The sequence below is a fragment of the Moschus berezovskii genome, chromosome 8, assembly GCF_049115385.1.
Source record: "Moschus berezovskii isolate FMDL1 chromosome 8, NW_MosBer_1.0, whole genome shotgun sequence".
Lineage (NCBI taxonomy): Eukaryota > Metazoa > Chordata > Mammalia > Artiodactyla > Moschidae > Moschus > Moschus berezovskii.
Window position 1 is genome coordinate 105,408,336 of NC_142467.1, and position 25,980 is coordinate 105,434,315.

The 25,980-nt window shown below is 51.0% G+C and overlaps 1 protein-coding gene across 1 annotated transcript; it reads left to right on the forward strand.

The window, feature by feature from the left end:
• The first annotated feature begins 974 nt into the window (after positions 1-974).
• On the forward strand, positions 975-3,354 carry KLF2 (KLF transcription factor 2). The gene is made up of 3 exons (XM_055430739.2): positions 975-1,163; positions 1,348-2,164; positions 2,683-3,354. Exons 1-3 carry the CDS (start codon positions 1,089-1,091, stop codon positions 2,856-2,858), a joined length of 1,068 nt encoding a protein of 355 aa, XP_055286714.2. The 5' UTR covers positions 975-1,088; the 3' UTR covers positions 2,859-3,354.
• Positions 3,355-25,980: the final 22,626 nt, after the last annotated feature.

The following is a 25,980-nucleotide window of genomic DNA, read 5'->3' on the forward strand; positions in this document are numbered from 1 at the left end:
CCCAAATAGTTGTTCATTTGACTTCTCCTCCCCACCCCCCATTACAGTGAAAGCCTCGAGGGCAGAGATTTGTCTGCCTGTTGGCAAACGTGTCCCCAGTGCCCACAGAGAACAGCACGCAGTAACAGCAGGAGGGACAGTCCCTTCCTGGCAGGTCCTCGAGCATGGTGTGGGGCACCTAGGGGGCCGTGTTTAAGATGCTCCCAGGGGAGGCTAGTTGCCACTGGCCCCACTGATTCTGGGTCTGTGTTGTCAGATTCCTTGTCTTGAGTCTCTTCACTCGCATGAGTCATAAAAGGCACCAAGCCTGCGGACGGCTGTCAGACCTCAAGCCTCTCCCAGCACGTCCGAAATCTCAGTTTCTCCTCCCTGAAGGGCTTCCTTGAGACAGAGCGTCTCAAAAACTTAACACTTCTTGATATCATCATGCGAGCTGAGTGGTGGGCCTAACAGTGGATCAGGGCTTGGTTTGTCCCAAGGAAATGAGTCGCTGAGTCTCTCCATCCATCCGGAGTCCAGGGAACACCACCCTGAGCTCGCCAGACCCATTACCCCCATCCATCAAGGATTCCGGGGACCGTTCCGTCCGTCAGGGATCCCGGTCCATTCACAGCCCCGGGTCCCCGATGCCATCCCCCGCTCCGGGTCCTCCCTGTCTTCACGCAGGCGTGAGCCCAGAGGGGACAGCGGGGATCCCTGAGCGTCACGCTGCTGTTGTGGAGCGTGTGTTGACGCCGTCGCCTGGGAAACGGGCGGGGGCGGGCCCGGGGGGGCGCGGCCTGGCTGCTCGCGCTAGGGGCCGAGCCGGCCGTGCAGGGCCCTGGCGGCCTCAGTGGCCACGGCCGCCGCCGCCCGCCGGCTTATATACCGCGGCTAAATTTAGGCTGCGCCCGGAGCTCGTCCCCATCCGGGACGCGTTTCCGCCGCCGCCGCCTTGGCCCGGCCCCCGCGCGCGCCGCGCCTATAAGGCTTGGGCGGGCCCGGCCGCGGCCCGCAGAGCCGTCCCCGCCCGCCCGCGCCCCGACCAGCCCGGCTTCGGGCAGCCGCTCACCGGTGTCCCGACTCCGCGTCAGCCCCGGGTCCCAGCCATGGCGCTGAGCGAGCCCATCCTCCCGTCCTTCTCCACTTTCGCTAGCCCGTGCCGGGAGCGCGGCCTGCAGGAGGTGAGGGCGGCAGGGACCGCGGGCGGCGGGGGCGGCTGGCCCAGGGGAGCAGAACGTGGGCTGCGGGGTAGGAGAAGGCAGGCGGCAGGCACGGCGGGCTCAGGGTAACGGATGGCGGGTAGCTGGCCGCGATCCCCGCCCCACCGCGCGCTCACGCCCGCGTCTATCGCCCTGTCACCCGCAGCGCTGGCCGCGCACGGAGCCCGAGGCAGGCGGCAGCGACGACGACCTCAACAGCGTGTTGGACTTCATCCTGTCCATGGGGCTGGACGGCCTGGGAGCTGAGTCCGCCCCGGAGCCCCCGCCGCCCCCGCCGCCCGCCTTCTACTACCCGGACCCCGGCGCGCCGCCTCCCTATGGCGCCCCCGCGGGCGGTTTGGTGTCCGAGCTGCTGCGGCCCGAACTGGACGTGCCACCGGGACCCGCGCTGCACGGTCGCTTTCTGCTGGCGCCGCCGGGCCGCCTGGTGAAGGCTGAGCCACCCGAGGCGGACGGTGGCGGCGGCGGCTACGGCTGCCCGCCCGGCCTGGCCCGCGGACCACGGGGCCTCAAGCGCGAGGGCGCCCCGGGCCCGGCAGCCGCGTGCATGCGAGGCCCCGGGGGCCGCCCCCCGCCACCGGCCGACACGCCACCGCTCAGCCCCGACGGCCCCGCGCGCCTGCCTGCACCCGGCCCGCGCGCCCCCTTCCCGCCTCCCTTCGGCGGCCCGGGCTTCGGCGCGCCCGGGCCCGGCCTGCATTACGCGCCTCCCGCGCCCGCCGCCTTCGGTATCTTTGACGACGCGGCCGCCGCCGCCGCGGCTCTGGGCTTGGCGCCATCCGCCGCCCGAGGTCTCCTCACGCCGCCTGCGTCTCCGCTGGAGCTGCTGGAGGCCAAGCCCAAGCGCGGCCGCCGGTCCTGGCCGCGGAAACGCACGGCCACGCACACCTGCAGCTACGCGGGCTGCGGCAAGACCTACACCAAGAGCTCGCACCTCAAGGCGCACCTGCGCACGCATACAGGTGCGCGGCGAGCTCGGGCTGGGACCTCTGCGAGGGCGCTAGAGGAAGGGCGTGCCCAGGAACCCCCAGAGGGCGTAGCCCAGGGGTTGGGCCGGGGGCAAGGTCTTGGAAAGCCCCCTGGGGGCGCGGTTCGGGAGCCTGGAGCGTGAGTGCGTCCTAGGATCCTCCTGGGAGCGTGGCTCGGGACTTCGGGCAGGGGTGCGCCCTTAGGAAACCTAGGGGGACGCTGTGTCAGACTGTTGCGGGGAGAGTGTAGGCTTAGGAGCCCCCTGGGGGCGTGGCTCTAGACACCGAGGAGCGGACAGGGTGCGCCTCGGACCCCCGGGGAGGGAGGATCGCGAGACCAGGGACTGAGGGATAATGTGCCCAGGATGCCTGCAGGTTCAAAAAGTAACCGGGAGCGCTTCGGAGAGCTGGTTAGGGGTAGGATGCGCGCACCCGAGTAGCCACTAGGCAGCGGGGTGAGTACCGGGAGTCTAGGAGGGAAACTAAGACCCGCTCCCGCCCTCTCCCTGCAGGCGAGAAGCCCTACCACTGCAACTGGGAAGGCTGCGGCTGGAAGTTCGCGCGATCGGACGAGCTCACGCGCCACTACCGCAAGCACACGGGCCACCGGCCCTTCCAGTGCCACCTGTGCGACCGTGCCTTCTCGCGCTCCGACCACCTGGCGCTGCACATGAAGCGGCACATGTAGCCCGGACGCCCCCCACCCCACCCGCGCGCGGCCGTGGCGGGTCCCACGCGCCGGGCACGGCCCCCTTCTGAACTGTGACTGGTATTTATTGGGCCCAGAGGACCGGGGCCGGGCACAGCGTGGCCACCGAGGGGGCGGCCCCTCCCCGCCCCCTACCCACGATGCCCGACCCCCAGCAGAGACTGAAGGCCCGGTGGGAGAAGACCACGATCCTCCTTGACGAGTTTTGTTTTCAAAATGGTGCAATAATTAAGCGTCGTCTTCCCCCCGCCCCACCGGGTCTACACTAGAGGATCGAGGCTTGATGCCTTGTGAAAAATAACGCCTTAACTTGTACTGTGCAACCTTTTTTTATAATATTGTACATAGAGACTGTGACATATTGTATTATTGTAAATAAGGAGACAAGTGGGCATTTTGACTACCTAGAACATTTTTATAAGATTTTACTTTTTTTTTTAATTAAAAAAAAGTTTTGCATCGTTTGAAAAAAAAATCACAGCCCTGGTCCGGCCGCTTGGGTAACTGGGGGCTTGGGACACTTGGGAGGGGTGAGGGGATGGGGGGACAGGCAGCTTAGATGGAGGGCAGCCTGGCAGAGTCTGGGTGAGGGGGGTCCTGCCCCAGCTAGCACCCAGGATTGCCAGTTGCAGCCCCCAGCTGCCAGGAACCTGTGGGTTTTTCTATAAATTTAAACACTGCATTTTAGGACTGAAGGAGTTATTTTAAGGTTGTTCCCTGAACCATAAATTGCCTCCTTTTCCCTAGAGCTGGAGAAACTGCTTGCTGGTCCCACTGACGTGGCCTTCTCTAGGCTGAAAAAAGTCTTACCTCTTTTTGGAAGCTTCTGAGGTTTTAGCCTAACTTTTGTAAAGCACAGACTTTCTTTTTTTTTGGAAGGGGTAAAATTCTGAGTTTCCGACCTGCATTGCCTTTCACTACTCTTGCCTTTTAGCAGAATTTTTTTCTTTTTAAAGATGAGTTCCCCATCCTGTTAGGAAAAGAAAAACAAAGAAATCCATGTTTGAGGGTCATGAATGGTGAGTGTTCTCTTCCAGAGGAGAAAACAAGAGGCCCAAAGAGGTAGCTGTGGAACAGTGATGTCAGGGTGTCATACTGGTCTGTCTGCCTCCCAAGGGCCCCCAGATCCCACTAGAGGGATTTCTGTAACAAGCCACCTGCTGCTGGTGTTGGAGGGTTAGATGACCCTCCCCTGCAGCCCTCATGTGAGAGTCACATCAGAGCCCCAACCCTGATGGTTGGAGGTGTCCACTCCAGAAGTCTACCTTGTGAGCAAGACAGGCTCCCCACACAGCACCCTGGATGCCTTGGATCAGGCACGGAGGTACCGCTCCCTGCCAGGTTCCCCTTCTCTTCCCCCTTCTTGGAGCGCTGGGTGGGTAACTATGGCCACTAACAATTGCACAAGTTGTTTGCAGAAAGTGAAAATAGCTTGTAAGCAGCGCCTGTTTTAAAAACACTCTTGCCCTGTTGCGACAGAGGCTGGGATTTCCTCCCTCCCGCCCTCTCTTCATCCTTCCTACCACCACCCCCCTCCCCGCCTCCCCAGCAGCCCTGGAAACAGCTGAGAGTGTTTGGCAATCCACAAAAAGCAGAAATGGAAGATGATAATCTGATTCATCTTTCTTGAGTCAATAGCCTGGACCCACTTCCGCTAGCGATGCAGGGCATGCGAGTGTGTGAGTGTGTGTGTGTGTGAGCCTCTGTATCCTCTCTCTGCAGCTTTTGCAAAAAAAAAAAAAAAACACGATTCCAGAGCAGAGCACTGGCCCTCTCCATCTCTGGAAACACCCCCTCTTTGCTCGGAGCTGGTTTCAGAGGCAATAGAAGAATGACTTGAAAGAGATTTTAAGTAATTTTTGGTAGGGTCCTCTGATCTTTGTCATTGAGTTTTTGAAATTTGGGGTACCATTTTTCTCGCTGGCTTGAAAACACCTCCCAGAGGCCTCTGGCTCCAATGAGAGGCTACTTGTGAAGGGACTGATGCTGCTGAAGTTTCTGTTTCCTGAGTACCTCCGACTGATACAATAGAAAGTGTCAGGCTCCTACAGCTGTAACTCTTGGCAAGAGACGCAGGCCTGCAAAGAGCTGGTTCACACTGATTAATGCAGAAACCCTCGCTTATTGTTTTCTCTGCCCCTTTCTGAAACCCAAAGTTTGACTTACGCCTAACATCTTCCGGACGAGCAGTTCTCAGCCAGTGGCAACCCGCTCTGGAGATATTTGGGTTGCCACAACTGGGGGATGCAGCTTGCGTCGAGGGGGCGGGAGCCAGGGATACTGCAGGAGCTGCAGGATGCTGTTGTCACAGACACAAGGCCGCGCCCTCCTCAGAGAGCCATTCGGTCCCAGTGTTGTCAGTGTCGCGACTGAAACGCTCAGGTTCCTAAACGATCACCCTCATTCATCACTTTTATCAGCGAGGAGGGGGCTCCATCTCAGGGAGCAAGCTTCCACATAGATGATGCTAGCCAGAGAAGAGTATGAATAGAACTTCACTGCTGGGCCCTGTCTCCATCCCTGTGAGAGGACGCGGAACAGTTTTCCTTCCTGGTGTCCACTTGAGAAAATACAAAGTATTAAACCAGAAAAAAAAACAAAACAAAAAGCTTTTGCCCTTCATTCTATAACCCAGTTCCCATCAAAGGTTTTTTGGAGAAAGGGATTTCTGGTCAGTGGTTGAGTTGTTTTCACATGGCTGTGACTATCACTGTATGTTTTGTTTTTTTTCCAGGAAAGATTATAACTATTTTTCCATCTATTTTCCTCCATGATATGGTTTTGTCATCGTTTTAAATGGCTGCATAATATTCCATTTAGATGGGCCAGGAGTTGCTTATGCAAACAAGCACTGGGCATCTGTATATACCTGGTGGGCCATATTTCATATTGTCCCCCCAGGGTTGAAAAAGATAACTGTTTTGGAGGGCTTTGGGTATTGCCCAAAATGCTCTCCCAAGAGTGACTCCAGTGATGGGGGAAAGATACAGGAGCTGTTTTTCTCGCAGGAGTTTCCTGTATGTCAGGGAGGCCCAGGCATCCTGCAGAATGATGTGGTGTGAAATGGGGGCAGGGAGAGCCTTCAGAGGAGCAGGTGAGTCCCAGTATACGCCTGACTCAGCACCCTACCCTATCAGCAAAGCTGAGCTAGCAGTCAGATTCAGCCACACCCTACAGAGTTTCAAGGCTACAGGTCAGTGATGAATGGTTCTCAGAGGCCCCAGCACAAGGCAGCTGCCTGGACGCATGCTGAGCAGGTGTGTGACAAGCTCAGGGTTTCTCAACCCCATCACCATCAACATTGGGGCCGGATCATTCTCAGTGGTGGGGATGAGGTCCGTGTGTGTGACTTTCAAGTCTTTCTCCCCCCACCACTTCTTTTCATGTCTCTAGATATAGAAACAGATAGAGAGATGGATGTGATGGATGGATAGATGATATGACGGATGGATGGATGGATGGATGATGGTCAGATATGATGGATGGATGGATAGATAGGTATGAAGGCTGCATAGGTAGCTGATAATCTTTCTCCCAATCTCTCTTCCTTTCCTTCTCTCCACCTCTGGCCCATTCTCTCTCTCTCAATCTGTCTCTCTCCTACACTCATTCTTTCAGCAAATACTCCCAATGCCTCAGTCCTGGGCAGAGTTCTGGGGAAGCAGAAGTGACTCAGCCTTGCCTCATCACCCAGAGCCAGTATGCACAAGTGTTTGTTGAATGACTAAGGCAGTGAGAACTTAAGCTGAGCTCCTGGCTGGGGCAGGTGCTTTTATCACTTAACACAAATTCTCTTTCAACCCTCCCACTAAGCTGTGGTGTGCGGGGGCAGAGAATGGCCACCCCCATTTTCCAAATGTGGATAGTGGGTGCCAAGAGAGGAAGGCTAGCCCCTAGCCCAGTGCAGGGGTAGGTGGTGGAGGCTGGGCTCAAACCCAGGTTAGCCCAATCTTGACATCACAACTCCTACCCACACCTGGAAACACCTACATGCTAAACTGCATCAAACTCACCCTCTTTTCTTCCTGCACATTACCTGGCGGGCCTGGAAGCCCCAGTAAGTCCTTTAGAGGCTTCCCTCTGAATATCCTGGAAAACTCATATTCTAAGAAAATCTTGGGCAAAGAAGAGCAGGCTCAGGAAACATAGGTGTCTGGGGGACGGGAGCCTAACTGGGTGGATGGAGTTCCCTGAGATGTTGCAATAAAAAGCAAAAGAAGGGAACTGCTCTGGTGATCCAGTGATTAAAAATCTGCCTGCCAATGCAGGAGTCATGAGCTCAGTCCCTGATCTGGGAAGATCCCATGTGCCATGGGGCAACTAAGCCCGTGCCCTACAACTACTGAGCTTGCGCTCTAAAGCCTGCGAGCTCCGACTACTGAGGCGTCTGTGCCCTAGAGCCCATACTCTGAAACAAGAGAAGCCGCCACGATGAGAAGACCACACACTGCCACTACAGAGTAGCGCCCAGCGCACTGCAACTAGAGAAGGTTCACATGCTGCAACAAAGGCTCAGTGCAGCCAAAGCACAAACCAGCTAGGGCATTAGACCCACTGGTTCCTCTGCATGGACCGCGTACTGGGGACAATTTCGTCTCCCCAGTAAAACCAGATGGTATCACTGTGGTCTGCAGGGCCCCACCTCCCCCTGCCCAGCTCTCTTTCATGCCTACGTGCTCAGCCAGCCACACTGTTCTGCTTACTGTCTACCAGACATGCTCCTCTTCAGTCCTGCCTCAGGACCTTTGCACCTGCTGTTCTCCAGACCTGAAATGTTGTTCCCTGCTTTCTTCCCATAGCCACTAGTAGCAGCCAAGCCAAGCTATACTGGGGAAATCTGTGAGGCCTCAAAGCCAGACACCACCGGATCTTCAGGGGAAAGGCAGGAGGCCACCAGACAAGGGGCGGGGGCCCCACTGGCTCTCACCAGACACCAGGTGAAAAAAGCCGGCCCTGGAATCTCAAGTCCCAACACCTCTGCTTCTGAACCGGGGGAAAGCCCCTCAGAGGCATCCTCTACCTGTCCTTGTACAAGAGGAAACAGGCCCGGAGGTGTTCCCCAGAGTCATTCACTGGTGCTAGGACTCCCACTCTGAAGGCAGGGGTTTTCCCTTCACTGTGCACCTTCAGAAGGCCAGGTTCACTCTGGTTCACGAGAGAGGCAGAGGGAGGAGGCAAACCTCAATGCCCCATCCTCCACCCATTTTAATTCTTCTTTTAGAAGAGAGAGAGGGTGGGGGCAGGCTTACATTTATGGCCACATGTGGCTCTGCAAATAAACAGACATGAGTTCCAGACTTACCTCAGGGCCTTTGCACTTGCCGTTCACACAGCTGGAAATGCTCGCCAGCTGCTCCTTGCCCTTCCAGGCCCTGTCCGTCCAGCTAACCTTACACACTCTCTGGGATGGAGGAGTCAATGCCATCCTCCTGCTGGGCCACACTCAGCGATTTCTTTCAAATGACTGGGCTCCTCCGGGCCTGACTGCACGTTGGTCAGTGTTACCCAAATAGGTGGAACTGGGGCTGGCAGGGCAGATGAACCCTTTGGTGTGCCAGGGAGGTGAGCAGTGCATGGGGAGGCTCAGAGAAGGGAGGAAACTGCCTGAGGCCACACAGCAGGAAAAGCCAGAGTTTCTCAGAGTGCTGTCTCCCTGCATCCTTACCCAGATTTCCCAAGGCTGAGACCCAGTGGCCATCCAAACCTAGAAGGTTCTGCACCTGCCCCACTGGTCTCCTCCACAGATCCTGAGCCTCTGCTGGACTTCTTGGAGGACATAGCTGATTCAGCCTTGTGGGACCTCCACTGATCCTGCCTCCAATGTTAGGGCTCATGGATTGACCCACCTGGGAGGCAGAGGGGTGGAGGGAGGTCCCACCTAGGGGGCTTTCAAGAGGGTGAAGGTGGATCTGGCTGGAACCCACAGGAGGAGGCAGGGGTGAGTCCAGGAAGCAGGACTGAAGGGCAGTGGGAGCCACAGAAGGATGCAGGCCAGGGTGACCACCAGCCTGTGCCATGTCCCTCAAGCCCATTAACATGGTTCCTCTGCCATGACCACGGCCGGGAAGGCACCCCCTTTCTCTCTGAGGCCACACACCCTCCCCTACTCTTCTCTTGCTTCCCTTAGTATTTTTCACCCCAGACCCTGGAGGCTGGTTCTGACTGGGGGGCTCCCTGGGTGGGACCTTGGCTGAGACCAACCATGAGAAGTAACCTCACTGTTCTAGGACTCACACAGTTCAGAGAAAGTGGAGATAGGAACTCTGACAAGACCCTGCTTCAGGACTGAGTACCATATCCAGCCTCTGTCTTCTCCATTTCCTCCTCATCCTCCCGTCCATCTCTTGTTTTCTTTCTTTTTTCACTGTCAAAATACAAGACACTTGAAAGTCCCTTGGACTTCAAGGAGATCAAACCAGTCAATCCTAAAAGCAATCAACCCTAAATATTCCTTGGAAGGACTGATGCTGAAGCTGAAGTACCACTTGATGTGAAGAGCCGACTCACTGGAAAAGACCGTGATGCTGGGAAAGATTGAGGGCAGGAGGAGAAGGGGACAACAGAGGATGAGATGGTTGGATGGCAGCACCGATTCAATGGACATGAGTTTGAGCAAACTCCAGGAGATGGTGAAGGACAAGAGTCCATGGGGTCACAAAGAGTCAAACACGACTAAGCGACTGAACAACAACAAAAATAACACATAACAAAACGAACCCTTTTTTAAAGATTTTTTTTAATGTGAACTATGTTTAAAGTCTTTACTGAATTTGTTACAATACTCTGTGTGTGTGTGTGTGTGCGCCCACTCTCAGACCCGGGTCTCCTGCATTGCAGGCAGATTCTTTACCATCTGAGCCACCATGGACGGCCTGTTACAATATCGTTCCCATTTTATGTTTTGGTTTTATGGCTGCATGGCGGGTAGGATCTTAGCTCTCCGTCCAGGGATCAAACACGCCCCCCATGCATAGGAAGGCAAAGTCTTAACCACTGGACCACCAGGGAAGTCCCCAGATCAACCATTTTAACCAGTGTATGGATGTGAGAGTTGGACTGTGAAGAAAGCTGATCGCCGAAGAATTGATGCTTTTGAACTGTGGTGCTGGAGAAGACTCTTGAGAGTCCCTTGGACTGCAAGGAGATCCAACCAGTCCATTCTAGAGGAGATCAATCCTGGGTGCTCATTGGAAGGACTGATGCTAAAGCTGAAACTCCAATACTTTGGCCACCTCATGCGACGAGTTGACTCACTGGAAAAGAGTCTGATGCTGGGAGGGATTGGGGGTGGGAGGAGACGGGGACGACAGAGAATGAGATGGTTGGATGGCATCACCGACTCTGTTGACATGAGTGTGAGTGAACTCCGGGAGTTGGTGATGGACAGGGAGGCCTGGCGTGCTGTGATTCATGGGGTCGCAAAGAGTCGGACACGACTGAGCGACTGAACTGAACTGAACTGAACTGAAGTGTACATATGGTTCTGTGGCATTACGTACACTCACACGGGGGTTCAGCCATTATCACCATACATCTCCAGAAATTTTTCATCTTCCCCAAGTGAATCTCTGGCCCCATTCAACACAAACTCCCCAGCTCCGACCCCAGGCACTGGCACCCTTCACTCTGCCTCCTATCTCTATGAATCTGACTACTTTAGGGACCTCGTGTGAGTGGAGTCATACCACATATGTCCTTTGTGGCTGGCCTACTTCACTCAGCATCACGTCCTTGAGGTTTCCCCACGCTGTCACATATTTCAGAATTTCTTTCCTGTTTAAGGCTGAGTAATATTCCTTCGTGTAGATAGCCCACATTTGTTTATCTTTTCATCCACTGATGGACACTTGGGCTGCTCTCTCGTTTTGACTGCTGTGGGTAAAGCTGCCATGAACATGGGTGTGCACACGTGTCTTTGAGACCCTGCTTTCAGTTCTTTGGCGATCGACCCAGAAGTGGAATCCTGGATCTCTTGTTTTCTTTTGAAAGCTTTATTCACCACCTCTCAGAAACTCAGATGTGTTTTTCTTTTCTGAGCAGCTCGCCCAGGCCCAGCTGCAAATCGCTCAGGGTTCCCATCTCACATCAACACCAGCTCACCACCATCAGCTCCAACCAGCCACACTCTGCGCCTCGGTTTCCTCCTCTGTGAAATGGGGGCAACAGCAGAGGGGAGGGGAGTGCTGCCAGTGGCCTGGCTTTGGGGTCATCCGGAAATTGGGTTTTCGCAACAGCACAGGCTGTGCAGAGAGGCTGAGGCTCCTAAGGAGCTGGACCGGCCTGCGGTCGAGGTGCCACTCACACCCGGCACGCCCGTCCGCCCGCTCAGCCTACAAGATGCTCTGTGTGCAGCCAGTACCCAACCCTACCAGGCGCAGAAGGCCCAGGACAGCCTTCTCGAGAGGGCACACAGACGCCTGGAGGCCAGATCGCGAGACCCTCCACCAGGCCAGGGCCTGAGCTAGGCCAACATCATCTGCCTTCACTCCGAAGCAGCAGAGACCACTCAGTGGGATCGGCCAACCAGACCTCCTGGGTCCCTTGGCCGCCCTGAGTCATAAGAGCCAGACACACAGGCCGATTGCCTGCCAATGGCCCTTGCTTCCCAGGACCTGCTCTGTTTTAATCTAGATCAATGTGAACAGAAAGTGTTATTGACAAGTCTTTCTATTCTTCTCTCCCCTCCACCCTTTTTTATTTTTGGTCTTCAATAGAGGAGTCTGGAAACCAATTGGGCTTTCCTGATGGCTCAGTGGTAAAGAATCTGCCTGCAATGCAGGAGATGTGGGTTCAATCCCTGGGTTGGAAAGATCCCCTGGAGGAGGAAATGGCAATCCACTCCAGTATTCTTGCCTTGGAAATGTTATGAACAAAGGAGTCTGGCAGGCTACAGTCCATGGGGTCGCAGAGTCAGACACTACTGAACATGCAGGCATGGAAACCAACAAGACTGAACAGACGTGTCTAGAACACTCCACCCAAAGGCGGCAGAATTCACATGAACATTCCCCAGGATGGGCCACCAACCAACCTCAACAAATTGAAGAGGCTTGAGATAATACCAAGTATGTTCTCCGACCACAGTGGAATGAAATTAGAAACCCCAAACACAAGAAAGTTGGCAACCTTGGAAATATGTGGAAATGAAGTAACAATAGTACAGAGAGACCTGCTTCAAGACAGAGCCAGCAAATCCCAGAGGCGGGAGATTCGTTGTAAGGGCCTGAGCTCCAAGGGTAGGGGGAGGCAGGACGCGCATCCGGCTTTGCTTGGGGGCCTTTGTGGACCCGGGGCTCATCTGCAGATCTGGGGGATGGGATCTGTGAAGACTCTGGTGTCCCCAGGGGATTTCTTGTGGTTCCCACAAAGGGGTGTGGCTTACAGAAAGGGAGCCTGTCCTGCTGCATATGAGTGATGACTACCAAACCCCCAAGGGCTCCAGTGGGGTTCACATGGGGGTTGCTTCTGAGAGTATCCCCCAGCCGTCCAGACATGCTTCTCCCTTGTTTGTTAAGAACAGGCTGAAAACACTCTGCTTTCCGTTCTTTGACGGTCAGCAGTCTCTCTCCTCTGAACCTCTGCTTCTTCCATGTCACCCTTCACCTTTCATCTTAATCTCTGTCTCCCCACACTCCGACTTACCCTAGCTCCTCCCCAACCCCACATCATTGCAGAGACTGTTCCTTATGACCAAAAGCCCGTCCCATGCATCCGTGGAAACCTTAGTCCATCCTTCAAGGCCTAGTTCAAGCATCACCTCCTCCAGGAAGTCTGTCCCAATTCCCCCAGCAAACCCTCTTCTTCCCACCATGCAGGCCTGACCTCGCTGGGGTGGAGACACCTGCATGGCTACCTGGCACCCTCATCCAGTGAGGCCTGAGCAGCCAGGAGTGAGGGGTGCTACCTACATGGTGGGGGGAGCAGTTGAGGAGTCAGTACCCATGAGTGGGCCTGGAGCTTGTGTTCCCAGGTCCTCACATGCAACCAAACCCCAAATTCAGGCCTTCCTGGGATGATAGGATTTCTGATCGACTCCCGGAGTTTGGGCTAATGCTAATGCGGGGTTGTATGCAGCAAGCAGTGTAGACAGGACCTGGAGTCTGGTGGCCCAGGTCACCCCAGCTATGACACTGGTCTTCTGGCTGTGGCCCTAGGCAACTGCTCAGTCTCTGGGAGTGAGAGCTTCCATCTGGGCTGGTCAGAAAAGTAAATCAAAGTCAGGTTCCTCCCCCCACACTATGGGAGCTCAGCCTCCGCTCTTTCCTCCCCCTCCATTCCTCCAGGAGAAGCTGAATCTCATCTGGGGGAGCTCAGGCAGGGCCCAGAAGTTGACATCTGTGCCGCGCTCTGGGGACTGGCGCAGCCATACTTTGAGATGTGCGGCTATAAACTGTCACAGTCATTCAGGAAATAGTTCTGCACCCGCCGAGTGCCAGATGCTGTTCGCTGTTTGTGAGGTTGCCGTCTGGCTTTCTCCAGTACATCCTGATTGCCCTCCACCTTCAACACCCCTGATTTCAACCTTGACCCTGAGTTGGCCTTTTGGGGACTGTCCCAAGACCGCAAGACACACTCCTTGGCTAACCTCCAGCTGCCCGTGGCCTCGGGGGTTCTATGATATTTCAAAGCAAGGAGAGAAACCAGTATCAGGAGTCCAGCCAGCCCCATTTTTCGCTTGGCTTTAAAATATGCCCAGAGGCGCCAATCCCAGCTCTTGGGAGCAGACTTCTCCACATTCCCAGTGTGTTTCCGTTGAACCCCAAACCTCAACGACATCCTGACGTCTCATTTCCTCAGTGCACCCCGGGGTGACTTAGGCCAGCTCACTGGGGGCTCGTCAGTTCGTTTTGAGTCACCCCGAGGTTTGTCAAAGGAAGGGTTTATCATCTCAGAAGTTGGTGCCTGTTGCATCAAGCACGGCTGGTTCCCACCAACCCTCTGCCTGCATCTGTGCTGTTCATCGCAGGAGCCTGTGGCTGGCTTGGTCCTGCCTGCCAAAATCTGAGCCCCTGATGACTCAAAGGGGCAGCCCCAGCAACCAGGCAGGGGCTTGTGGACACTGGCCAGGTATAAGCTGAGCTCCTGGCTTCACTATGGTCAATCTATGACTCCCAGGACCCCCTTTCCTCCACTGTCAAAAGAGGGACCTTAGTATGTGTCTTGGTAGCTGCTGTCCAATGGCTGGGGTCTATGCTATGCCTGGCACACAGTAGGTGCTCAATGAGGAACTCGTTATTAAGTGAAAAGTGAAACTGCTAGTCACTCAGTCATGTCTGACTCTTTGCGACCGACCCCATGGACTCAAGCCCACCAGGCTTCTCTGTCCATGGAATTCTCCAGGCAAGAATACTGGAGTGGATAGCCATTCCCTTCTCCAAGGATCTTCCTGACCCAGGGATTGAACCTGAGTCTCCTACTTTGCAATCAGATTGTTTTCCATCTATGCCACCAGGGAAGCCCTCATTATTAAGAGACAGGGAAATCTCTGGCGGGCCACTGGTTCGGATTCTGCATTTTCACTGCTGAGGGCCCCAGTTGGATCCCTGGTTGGAGAACTAAGATCCTGCAAGATGCATGGTGCAACCAAAACAAAAGAGAGAGAGAGACACACACACAGGGGAACTTCAGAGTAACAAGCCATCTCCTGCTGCTTAATCCTGCTGGGCCCTGGGAGATAGAACTGGAAGTGAGGGGACTGCCGTGTCTCGGGACAGACATGATGCCATTGACAACTGTAGGCTTCCAAGCTGACTTCTGCATGAGAAAGGCAGGAGGCCAATGGAAATGCACAAGGAGAGCGTCAGTTTGGCTGACCTCGCACTCCAGTGTAAGCATGTATCTCAAGGATGTCTTTTTGAGTGGGAGGGGCTCCCGAAAGATTTTTCCTTGGAAGAAAAATTTTGGCAATTATTTCCATTACTGATGTTGCTGTTGTTGGCTTGTCTAAGAAACAACTGGGATGTTCATGGGCTTCCCTGATGGCTCAGATGGTAAAGAACCCACTTGCAATGCAGGAGACCCAGGTTTGATCCCTGGGTTGCGAAGATCCCCTGGAGGAGGGCATGGCAACCTACTCCACCACTGCAGCAGCATTCATAGTAGCCAAAAAGTAGGAGGAAGCCAAGTGGCCATCAAATAATGAATAAATAGGCAACTTCCCTGGTGGGCCCCGGCTTCCCTGACGGCTTAGCAGCAAAGAATCTGCCTTCACTGTAGGAGACGCAGCCAATCTCTGCTCAGGAAGATCCCCTGAGCCAGGAAGGAAGGAAGCCTGAGAAGGAAATGGCAACCCACTTCAGCATTCTTGCCTGGGAAACCCCATGGACTGGTGGGTTACAGTCCATGGGATCCCAAAAGTCAGAGATGACTTAGTGACTAAACCAGTGGCGGTCCAGTGGTTAAGACTTTGTAATTTCAATGCAAGGGGCATGGGTTTAATCCCTGACTGGGGAACTAAGATCCCTCATGCCACATAGCGCAGCCAAGAAATTTTTTTAAAAAAGAAGAAAACAAAATATGGCCCATCCACAAATGGAATATTACTCAGCCATGAAAAGGAAGAACAGACACATGCTTCAACATGGATGAACCTGAAAAACATCAGGCTGAGAGAGAGAAGCCAGAAAAGAAAGGCCACCTAATACATGACCCCACATATCCGAAATGTCCAGAACAGGCGAATCCATGGACTCGGAAAGAGTAGTGGTTGTCAGGGGCTGGGGATGGGAAGTGGGGAGTGACTGCTAATGGAGACAGGTTTTTTTGTGGGGGATGATAGAAATGTTCTGGAACTAGAAGTGGTGACTGTACAGCATGGTGAACATACTAAATGCCACTGAATTATACATTTTAAATGATTAATTTTACTTTATGTGAATCTCACCTGGATAAAAACAAGACAATTTTTAAAAAGAAACAATTGGGAATATAGACTTCAATTGTAAAATGTTGCTGTTTTGAATGAAATTCTTTTCATGCATGGAAATGTAAAATAGAATTTCATCAAGGTATGCACGGATAACAAAATACGGTACATACACACAGGGGGCAAACGGTGTGCACGATGTTCATACATCTGTATGATGGAATGTTATTCAGCCTCAAAAAGAAGGACATTCTGACACACACCATGGCGTGGATGAACCTTGAGGACATTCTGTTGAGTAGGACAAGCCAATCACAGAAGGACAAATGCTGCACGATTCCATTTATGTGGGGTCCCCAGAGGAGTCGCCACCAGAAGGGAGGATAGTGGGTGCCAGGGGCTGTGGGGGAGGGCGTGAGAAGTTAGTGCTCAACCGGGACAGCTTCAGTGGGGAGGACGAAAAAATTGTGGCAATGGCTGAACAACAATGTGAAGGTATTTAATACCACTAAACTGCACACTTGAAGTTGGCTAAGATGGTGAATTTTAAGTTATGTGTATTTTACCACAATTTAATACACAAGCAAACAGGTAGGAAAATCAGAGTGATAACACAGAACTGACCTGTAGCCTCTTGGTCCCACAAACAGCCACTTTGCATCTCCTTTGCTAACAGTATCACATCAGCAACAGACACAGAGAAAGGGTGGAAATTCAAACCCTCTTTTCTATTTCCATTCGGTAATTCTACGGACAGAGAAGCCTGGTAGGCTACAGTCCACGGGGTCGCATAGAGTCGGACACGACTGAGCGACTGAACGGAACGGAACGGAACGGAATTCTACATAGAATTCTAATTCATTGTAGAATTGGCTGCAGTCCATGGGGTTGCAGAGTCGGACATGACTGAAGCAACTTAGCATGCACGCACACCAGGGTTCCTAGGAGAACAGTACAGATGACAAAGAGTAGGAAAAGATGTCCAGGACTCAGGGCTTGAACAGACTCATGCCAGCCTCTTGGGCAACAGGAGGAAGGTGATTTGGTGAGAACAGGCTCTGCTGTCATTTAACCAGCTCCAAGTGGGAGGGTTTTCTGGATCCAGTGTCACAGCCACCACAGGCCTCGGTGAAGGCAGGACCTAGGCGAGAGTAGCTCCCCGAGTCTCACTGGCTGACTTCAGCCCTCAGATGCTTTGCAAAATCTCCCATCTGTCCAGGGTCCCTGCAGCCCCCAGGAAAGTACACACGCCCAGGGGACCCCTCAGTCTGTTTTGCGGGGAGGTGACTCAGCCCATGGCTGATGGAAAACACCTGCTTGTTTGCTCAGCCACGCTTCTGAAGGGTTTTAGTTCAGGGAATACATGTGGCTGTGACCTAGGGTTTGGGGTACAGTGTCAGCAAGACAATGTGTGCAAAACAGGGTTCAAAGGGGCTGGTGTGGATATGAGAGAGGCAGTCAGAGACCGAGAAAAAGAATTGCTGGAAAACAAAAAAGACTCACAGACTTAGAGAACTGAAGGTTGCTGGGGGGAAGGAGAGGGAAGGGATAGTCAGGGAGTTTGGAATTGACATGTACACATATTTAAAATGGGTAACCAACAAGGTCCTATAGCACAGGGAACTCTGCTCAATGTTCTATGACAGCTTGTATGGGAAGGGAGGTTGAGGGAGAACAGATGCAGACATATGTATGGCTGAATCCCTTCACTCTTCACCGGAAACTATCACAATGTAACCAGCTACACCTCAGTACAAAATTAAAGTATAAAAAAAAATTGCTGTAAACGTGACAAATGCCCTGAAGACACACTATCCCCCAAAATGCCACATGCAGGGACTTCTCGTGAGCCAGGACACAGGTGTGGGGAACAGAGATAATGCTGTCATGGGTGACATGTTCTGTGTCTGAAGGGAGTCCCCCCTCCACCCTCCCAGCTGCAAATCAGGTTCCTGTCACTTCCTCCGTCAAAGGAACCGCCTTCCCTGGCCCACGATGCTTGAGAGAGAGAGGGCATCTGGGAAAAGCTTACAACTCAAGAAAGTGGGACGAGGAATGGAGAATGGGAGAATTCTGCCCCCCTGCTCTCGTTGTTCAGCCACTGAGTCATGTCTGACTCTTTGGGACTCCATGGGCTGCAGCACACCAGGCCTCCCTATCCCTCACTATACCCTGGAGCTTGCTCAAACTCATGCGAGTCAGTGATGCCATCCAACCATCCTGTCCTCTGTTGTCCCCTTCTCCTTCTGCCTTCAATCTTGGCAGATCTATTTCTTTCCTGGGAGGGCCAGGAAGGGGAGTAAGCCTTGCAGGTCAGAGAACTGTGACACAGGAGAGGGGACGACAGCTCTGTGGCCTCAAACAAGTGTCCTAAGAGAACTGGTCCTCAGGAAGGCTGAGCATCCCTGGAATTCTTCCTGGGCTGGAAGTGATCTGCTCTGTGGGAATGTCTCAGTTAAGGGCTCATGCCAGGGCTCATGCATTCCAACTACCCAGGTTTAAGTGCAGGACCTTTCTACACACGAATGCCAAGCCATTTCCAGTAAAGTCTCATCATCAGCTATAAAAATAACCACAGTTGAAGTGGTGACAAGCTCATGGTACAGTCCTATGGTGCCACAGATGGGCCGTGGCATCTGGTCCCCCTTGAATAGAAAACCTCTGGATTAATGGTACCATCTTGGTTTCGGATAAGACTTCCATTTTCCTGAATGGTGGCAGACGATGGACTTGATATGTACAGGGTGTTCTGTACACTTGAGCCCCCTTCTCTCTCAAGACCACTGAATCACACAGAAAGTTAATGGCAGGGCTGGGCGTCCTGTCTTCTTCAACCCTATATAATTTCTTTTAGAACAAGACTCCTGTAATAAGGACTAATACAGTAGCTTATTTTTAATATGGACAGAGTTACCTCTCAGCCTGTTCCTGGGCAGTAGAACTAGGATACACACACCCTACTCTCAAAATGCAAAGCAATCACTATCGAAGCAGCCACAGCTTTAATAATAACCATGTGAATCAGTAATAGCAAAACCCGCTACTTCTGGCTGGGAGGAGGGGGGATTGGGAGCTGTTGCTGTTCCATGGGTACAGAGTTTCAGTTTTGCAAGATGAAAAAGTTCTCGAGCGATTGCACAACAAAGTGGCTGTACTCACACTGCTGAGCTGCACACTTGAAAGGGGCTGAGATGGTACATTGCATGTTACATGTGTTTTTTTCAAACCACAATTCGTAATAAAAAACAAAAAACACAACAACCACTACTGTTCTGACTACCTTGCGCATCTAGAAGGTTCTGGATTTTCACCACAGCCTGTGGATTCTGCTGTGGATTCTCACAACAGCCCTGAGAGGTAGATGTTATTATTGCCACTTTACTGGCGAGGAAAAATGACTGCAGAGGTAAAACTGGCTTCCCAGGTTCATCCCACTACCAAGAGGGGAGCTGGATTTACACCAAGTCAGTGTGACTCCAAGGCTGTGTCCTCTCCAGAACACCCGGGGCCTCTGCACAGCTTCACGTCTTCTGTGGCTTCCCTTGGAGAAAAGAAATCATGGGACTCTTATCCCAGGATCTAGAACCGGAAAGGAATCGGAGTTCTGGTCCACCAGTTGTTCTCGTAGACCCAGGATCCCTACTTCCTTTACAAAGTATGTTTACTGTGGAACAATGGCTACATCTTGTCTTGGGTCTTTTTTTGGCTCTTGGATTGGAAACTCTGTCCTTTGTCTTTAGTACAAAGAAACAGCAGACCACTATCTCAAAAGTCCTTATGCTTCTGGTCTATCTCCCCTTGGTTGAAGTTAGTGTAGAAGAAAAACCGTTGGCAATTCAGTATTGTTCACTTATTAAACTAGTGTTTCTTATACTAGCTTTTTAAAGCTTACAAGATGTATACACTTATATCATTAATATATTTATATAAATATATTATTGATATTATGTTACTGATTTACACTATTTATATACTGTATTACATGATATGATATTATACTATACCACGTGAAACTCATCTTTTACATTTTTATGTGGCTGTGTCAGGCCTTAGTTGTGGCACACAGGCTCGAGTACTGGGCTCAGTGGGTGCTTAGTTGCCCTGCAGCATGTGGGATCTTAATTCCCCGACCAGGGATAGAACTTGCATTCCCTGCATTGCAAGTTGGATTCTTTAAAAATGAACACATTTGAGTCAGTTCTAATGAGGTGAATGAACCTAGAGCCTACTATACAGAGTGAAGTAAGTCAGAAAGAGAAAAATATATCAACACATATACATGGAATCTAGGAAGACGGTACTGATGAACCTGTTTGTAGAGCAGCAACAGGCACACAGACAGAGGACAGACTTGTGGACACAGTAGGGAAAGGAGAGAGTGGGACAAACTGAAAGCGTAACGTTGAAACCTACACATTACCGTATGTAAAAGAGATAGCCAGCGGGAATTTGCTGTATGATGTAGGGAGCTCCAGAGAAGGCAGTGGCACTCCAGTACTCTTGCCTGGAAAATCCCATGGGCGGACGAGCCTGGTGGGCTGCAGTCCATGGGGTCGCTAAGAGTCGGACACAACTAAGCAACTTCACTTTCACTTTTCACTGTCATGCATTGGAGAAGGAAATGGCAACCCACTCCAGTGTTCTTGCCTGGAGAATCCCAGGGACGGGGGAGCCTGTTGGGCTGCCGTCTATGGGGTCGCACAGAGTCGGACACGACTGACGCGACTTAGCAGCAGCAGCAGCAGTAGGGAGCTCAAACCTAGGAAGGTCTAGGTGGTGATATGGGACCTAGGGGTGGGATGGGGTGGGAGATGGGAGGGAGGATCAAGAGGGAGGGAACATTTATATACCTACGGCTGAATCATGTTGAGTTGATGTATGGCAGAAACTAGCACAATTTCGAAAACCAATTATCCTCCAATTAAATAAGAAGAAAAAAAATGGATTCTTAACCCCTGGACCACCAGGGAAGTCCCTAGTGTTATTTAAATTAATATTTCTCCCTTAGCTATCAAATCATTATCAAGAGTGGGCAAAATATTTAAAATTTTTTACATTCCCATCAGCAGTGTGTGGAATTCCTGGTTGTTTTACATTCTCGTCAATGTTTAATGCTGTCAGTCTTTTCTATTTGACCACCTATATAGCATGTGGCTTTAGCTGGTATTTCCTAAATCACTATTATTGGTGAGCACTTAAGCTTGTTTGCCGTTTCCACATCTTCCTTTGTGAAAGGTCTCTTTTTAAGTCTTTGACCCTTTTTTATATGAGCTGTTGCAGGAGTGGTTTATATATTCTGAATACAATTTTTTGGTCAGACATGGGCATGGAAAATGTTTTATTTCAGTTACCCATTTATTTTTAGTAACACCTTTGGTAGGATATTTTTTTAAAACTTTATGCATGGAAAATATTTTATTTTTATTCAGAAAAATTTTTGAAATATATTTGACATTTAACACTGGGTCAATTTAAGGTATATATCACTGCAGATGCTGATTGCAGCCATGAACTTAAAAGACGTTTACTCCTTGGAAGGAAAGTTATGACCAACCTAGACAGTATATCAAAAAGCAGAGACATTACTTTGCCAACCAAGGTCCATCTAGTCAAGGCTATGGTTTTTCCCGTAGTCATGTATGGATGTGAGAGTTGGACTGTGAAGAAAGCTGATCGCCGAAGAATTGATGCTTTTGAACTGTGGTGCTGGAGAAGACTCTTGAGAGTCCCTTGGACTGCAAGGAGATCCAACCAGTCCATTCTAAAGGAGATCAATCCTGGGTGCTCATTGGAAGGACTGATGCTAAAGCTGAAACTGCAATACTTTGGCCACCTCATGCGATGAGTTGACTCACTGGAAAAGACTCTGAAGCTGTGAGGGATTGGGGGCGGGAGGAGACGGGGACGACAGAGAATGAGATGGCTGGATGGCATCACCAACTCGATGGAGATGAGTTTGAGTGAACTCTGGGAGTTGGTGATGGACAGGGAGGCCTGGCGTGCTGTGATTCATGGGGTCGTGGAGAGTCGGACACGACTGAGTGACTGAACTGAACTGAACATGTTGACTTTATACATTTCTATATATTTTCCATTAAACTTTTTGTTTTGTATTGGAGTATAGTCAATTAACAATGTTGTGATAGTTTCAGATGGGCAGCAAGTGACACATTTCTCTATTGTAATATGATTGCCATGGCAGCAATTAGCACCTCTATCGTATTATATAATGATCATTTATTTTGAGTGGTGGGAATAATCAAGTTCCAGTCTCTTAGCAAGTTTGATGATTATAACGCAATATGGTTGTCTACATGTGGACAAAATATTTTCAACAAAGATGAGGCTGGCAGGATGGCATCTACTCCATTTTCTCCTTATACATTACCTGAGATCCTAAAATACGTGCCTTTTTACAGATCTGAACAATAATCTAAGGACCCTGTAGTTAGAAAGTCTTCATTAGTTGCATAGTCCAAACTCCTCAGCCAAATGAGGAAACTGAGGTTGGGGGGCCAAGGTCACAAAGCAGAGACCACACAGCATGGCCATCAGAAAGCAAATCAAAGTGAGATATTTAAAGACCCACTAAAGACAAACACAACTGCAACTGTGCAAGCCCACATCACGTAATTTCTCTGGAATACGCTCGTGATAAGATCACATTTCCATTTCCCTCTATGTTTTTCCGACAACAGCTCATGATACAATTTGTACAGCTCCTGGTAACTTTTACTGGGGAAAATTTTGGGAAAAAAAAGGACCATGTTTCAAAGGCACCAGATCTGATAAGGAGGCAGAAATATTTACTTCATTATTTCAAAAGGCAGGTTCTTTGTTGCTCAGATACTTCCTGTTTTAAAAATAGCTTTCCACCACTGTTCCAGGACTAGAATGTCCTTTTAAATGAACTTGGCTTTGAAGATGTGATTTCATGTCATTGGAGAAAGCGTGTAGATAAGCAATCATCCTCTGGAAAAATGCTGCTCAGACCAGGTACCCCAGACCCTTGGGTTTCAGTCCAACCATAGCTGGAGCTGGGTCGCTGGACTGTGAAGGGGTTGGGAACCAGTTGCCATGGGTGGGAGCCCGCAGGGAGAGGGCGCGTCAGCCCCTAAGCACTCCCAAGCACCGGGATGGTAAATTGGTGATGCTGCAGAATCACAAGCTGCCGCTCATCTGACAGACGTGACCGGTAAAAGGAAGGTGTTAGTCTTGATTTTCTTAGGTGTGACCATGCCTGCTGATTACGAGAGAAGGTCCTACAGGTCTTAGCCGAGTGCACTTGACCATGGAAGGGTGAAGTGATGTCATCACTGAACTGCTTTAAAGCATGTTTGCAGAGAGAGGGAGTGAAAGAAAGGGGCGGGTGAGGAGAACGTGGCAAAATCCAGAGTGAGGCTAGGTAACGGGGCGGGCGGGGGTGGGGGGTATTGTACTCTTCTTGCTATTATGCTTGGAGATTTTTCACAACAAAGTTTTTCAAACTGGATACTCTTTGTTTTTCAGGAAAGGGTGTGAGTGTTCTCTGCCAAGGAAGAGGCTGAGCGAGAACCCACGGGAGTGTGAGTGGATTGGTGGATTTGAAGCTGGCTATTTACACAGCAGCTTCCCAGATGGTGGAGTGGTAAAGAATCTGCCTGCCGATACAGGAGATGCAGGTTCAATCCCTGGGTGGGGAAGATCCCCTGGAGGAGGACATGGCAACACGCCCTAGTATTCTTGCTTGGAAAATTCCACGGGCAGAGGAGCTGGGCGGGTTACAGTCCATGGGGTCACAAAGAGTTGGACACAACTAAGCATGCACACACATGCACATTTAGACATCAGGAGTGTGTGTGTATGTACCGGGGGAAGAAGGAAATAGGATTTAAAACTGGTTAAGGGGGGATCCTATAACATCCCACTTACACCAAAGGACAGATCATCCAGACGGAAAAATAAGGAAACCCCAGCCTGAAATGACACATTTCAGTTCAGTTCAGTCGCTCATGTCCGACTCTTTGTGACCCCATGAACTGCAGCAAGCCAGGCTTCCCTGTCCGTCATCAACTCGCAGAGTTTACTCAAACTCACATCCATCAAGTCAGTGATGCCATCCAGCCATCTCATCCTCTGTCTTCCCCTTCTCCAGCCTTCAATCTTTCCCAGCATCAAGGTCTTTTCAAATGAGTCAGTTCTTCCCAACAGGTGGCCAAAGTACTGGAGTTTCAGCTTCAACATCAGTCCTTCCAATGAACACCCAGGACTGATCTCCTTTAAGATGGACTGGCTGGATCTCCTTGCAGTCCAAGGGACTCTCAAGAGTCTTCTCCAACACCACAGTTCAAAAGCGTCAATTCTTCAGCGCTCAGCTTTCTTTATAGTCCAACTCTCACATCCATACATCACTACTGGAAAAACCATAGCCTTCACTAGACGGACCTTTGTTGGCAAAGTGATGTCTCTGCTTTTTAATATGCTGTCTAGGTTGGTCATAGCTTTTCTTCCAAGGAGCAAGTGTCTTTTAATTTCATGGCTGTAGTCACCATCTGCAGTGATTTTGGAGCTCCCAGAAATAAAGGTTCTCACTATTTCCATTGTTTCCCCATGTATTTGCCATGAAGTGATGGGACCAGATGCCATGATCTTAGTTTTCTGAATGTTGAGCTTTAAGCCAACTTTTTCACTCTCCTCTTTCACTTTCATCAAGAGACTCTTTAGCTCTTCTTCACTTTCTGCCATAAGGGTGGTGTCATCTGAGGTTATTGATACTTCTCCCAGCAATCTTGATTCCAGCTTGAGCTTCATCCAGCCCAGCATTTCTCATGATGTACTCTGCATATAAGTTAAATAAGCGGGGTGACAATATACAGCCTTGACATACTCCTTTCCTGATTTGAAGCCAGTTTGTTATTCCATGTCCAGTTCTAACTGTTCCTTCCTGACCTGCATACAGATTTCACAGTAGAAAGGTCAGGTGGCCTGGTATTCCCATCTCTTTAAGATTTTTCCACGGTTTGCTGTGATCCACACAGGCAAGGCTTTGGTATAGTCAATAAAGCAGAAATAGATGTTTTTCTGGAACTCTCTTGCTTTTCTCATGATCCAGTGGATGTTGGCAATTTGCTTTCTGGTTCCTCTGCCTTTTCTAAATCCAGTTTGAACATCTGGAAGTTCATGGTTCACATACTGTTGAAGCTTGACTTGGAGAATTTTGAGCATTACTTTGCTAGTGTGTGAACTGAGTGCAATTGTGCAGTAGTTTGAGCATTCTTTGGCATTGCCTTTCTTAGGGATTAGAATGAAAACTGATCTTTTCCAGTCCTGTGGCCACTGCTGAGGCAAAAATAAGGAAACACCAGCCTGAAATGACGGGAAGTCCCCTACATATGAACAAGTCATTCTGAGAGCATGTTTGCAAGTTTAATTTGTTCAAAGTTAGCCTAGGTACCCAACTAACACAATCAGCTGTATCATACTGTACTGTAGTAGGTTTAGGATGTTTTTCACACAAATAGTACATAAAAAACACACATACACAAAATAAACACCTTTAACCTTACAGTACAGTACCACAGCTGACACACAGGGGCTGGCGTTGAGTGAACAGGCAAGAAGAGTCACTGGCTGGAGAGGGGAGAGGAGGTGAGATGGTGGAGCTGAAGGAGTGTCAGCAAAAGGAGTCGGAGGGCAAGCTGCAGTTTCCCTCACGCCTGTGATTTCACTCACTCACGTTAATGGCACAGATTCTGGCCTTGAAGTAAAGGTACTGGGCTTCCCTGGTGGCTCAGGCAGTAAAGAACCTGCCTGCAATGCGGGAGATACAGGAGACAGAGTGTGATCCCTGGGTTGGGAAGATCCCTTGGAGAAGGGAATGGCAACCCACTCCAGTACTCTTGCCTGGGGAACTCTATGACAGAAGAGGCTGCTGGGCTCCAGTCCACGGGGTCACAAACAGTCAGAAACAACTGAGTGACTAACACTTTCACTTTCACTACTGAACTCCACACAGCACTGTGAAGTACACAAAGGTGCAACCGTTTGCAGAGAAGGCGTGCACGTGGCAATGCACACCAGACCCGTGAACTAACCTACATGACTGGACATGTGAACATACGGTTGAGTTTTTTTGAAAGTTCGCAACTCAAAGTTTCCCAAGTAAGGGATCTTGAGTTTTGAGGAGTGATCAGCTGTGAGCAAGGGCTTCTTCGGTGGCTCAGAGGTAAAGAATCTGCCTGCAATGCAGGAGCCACA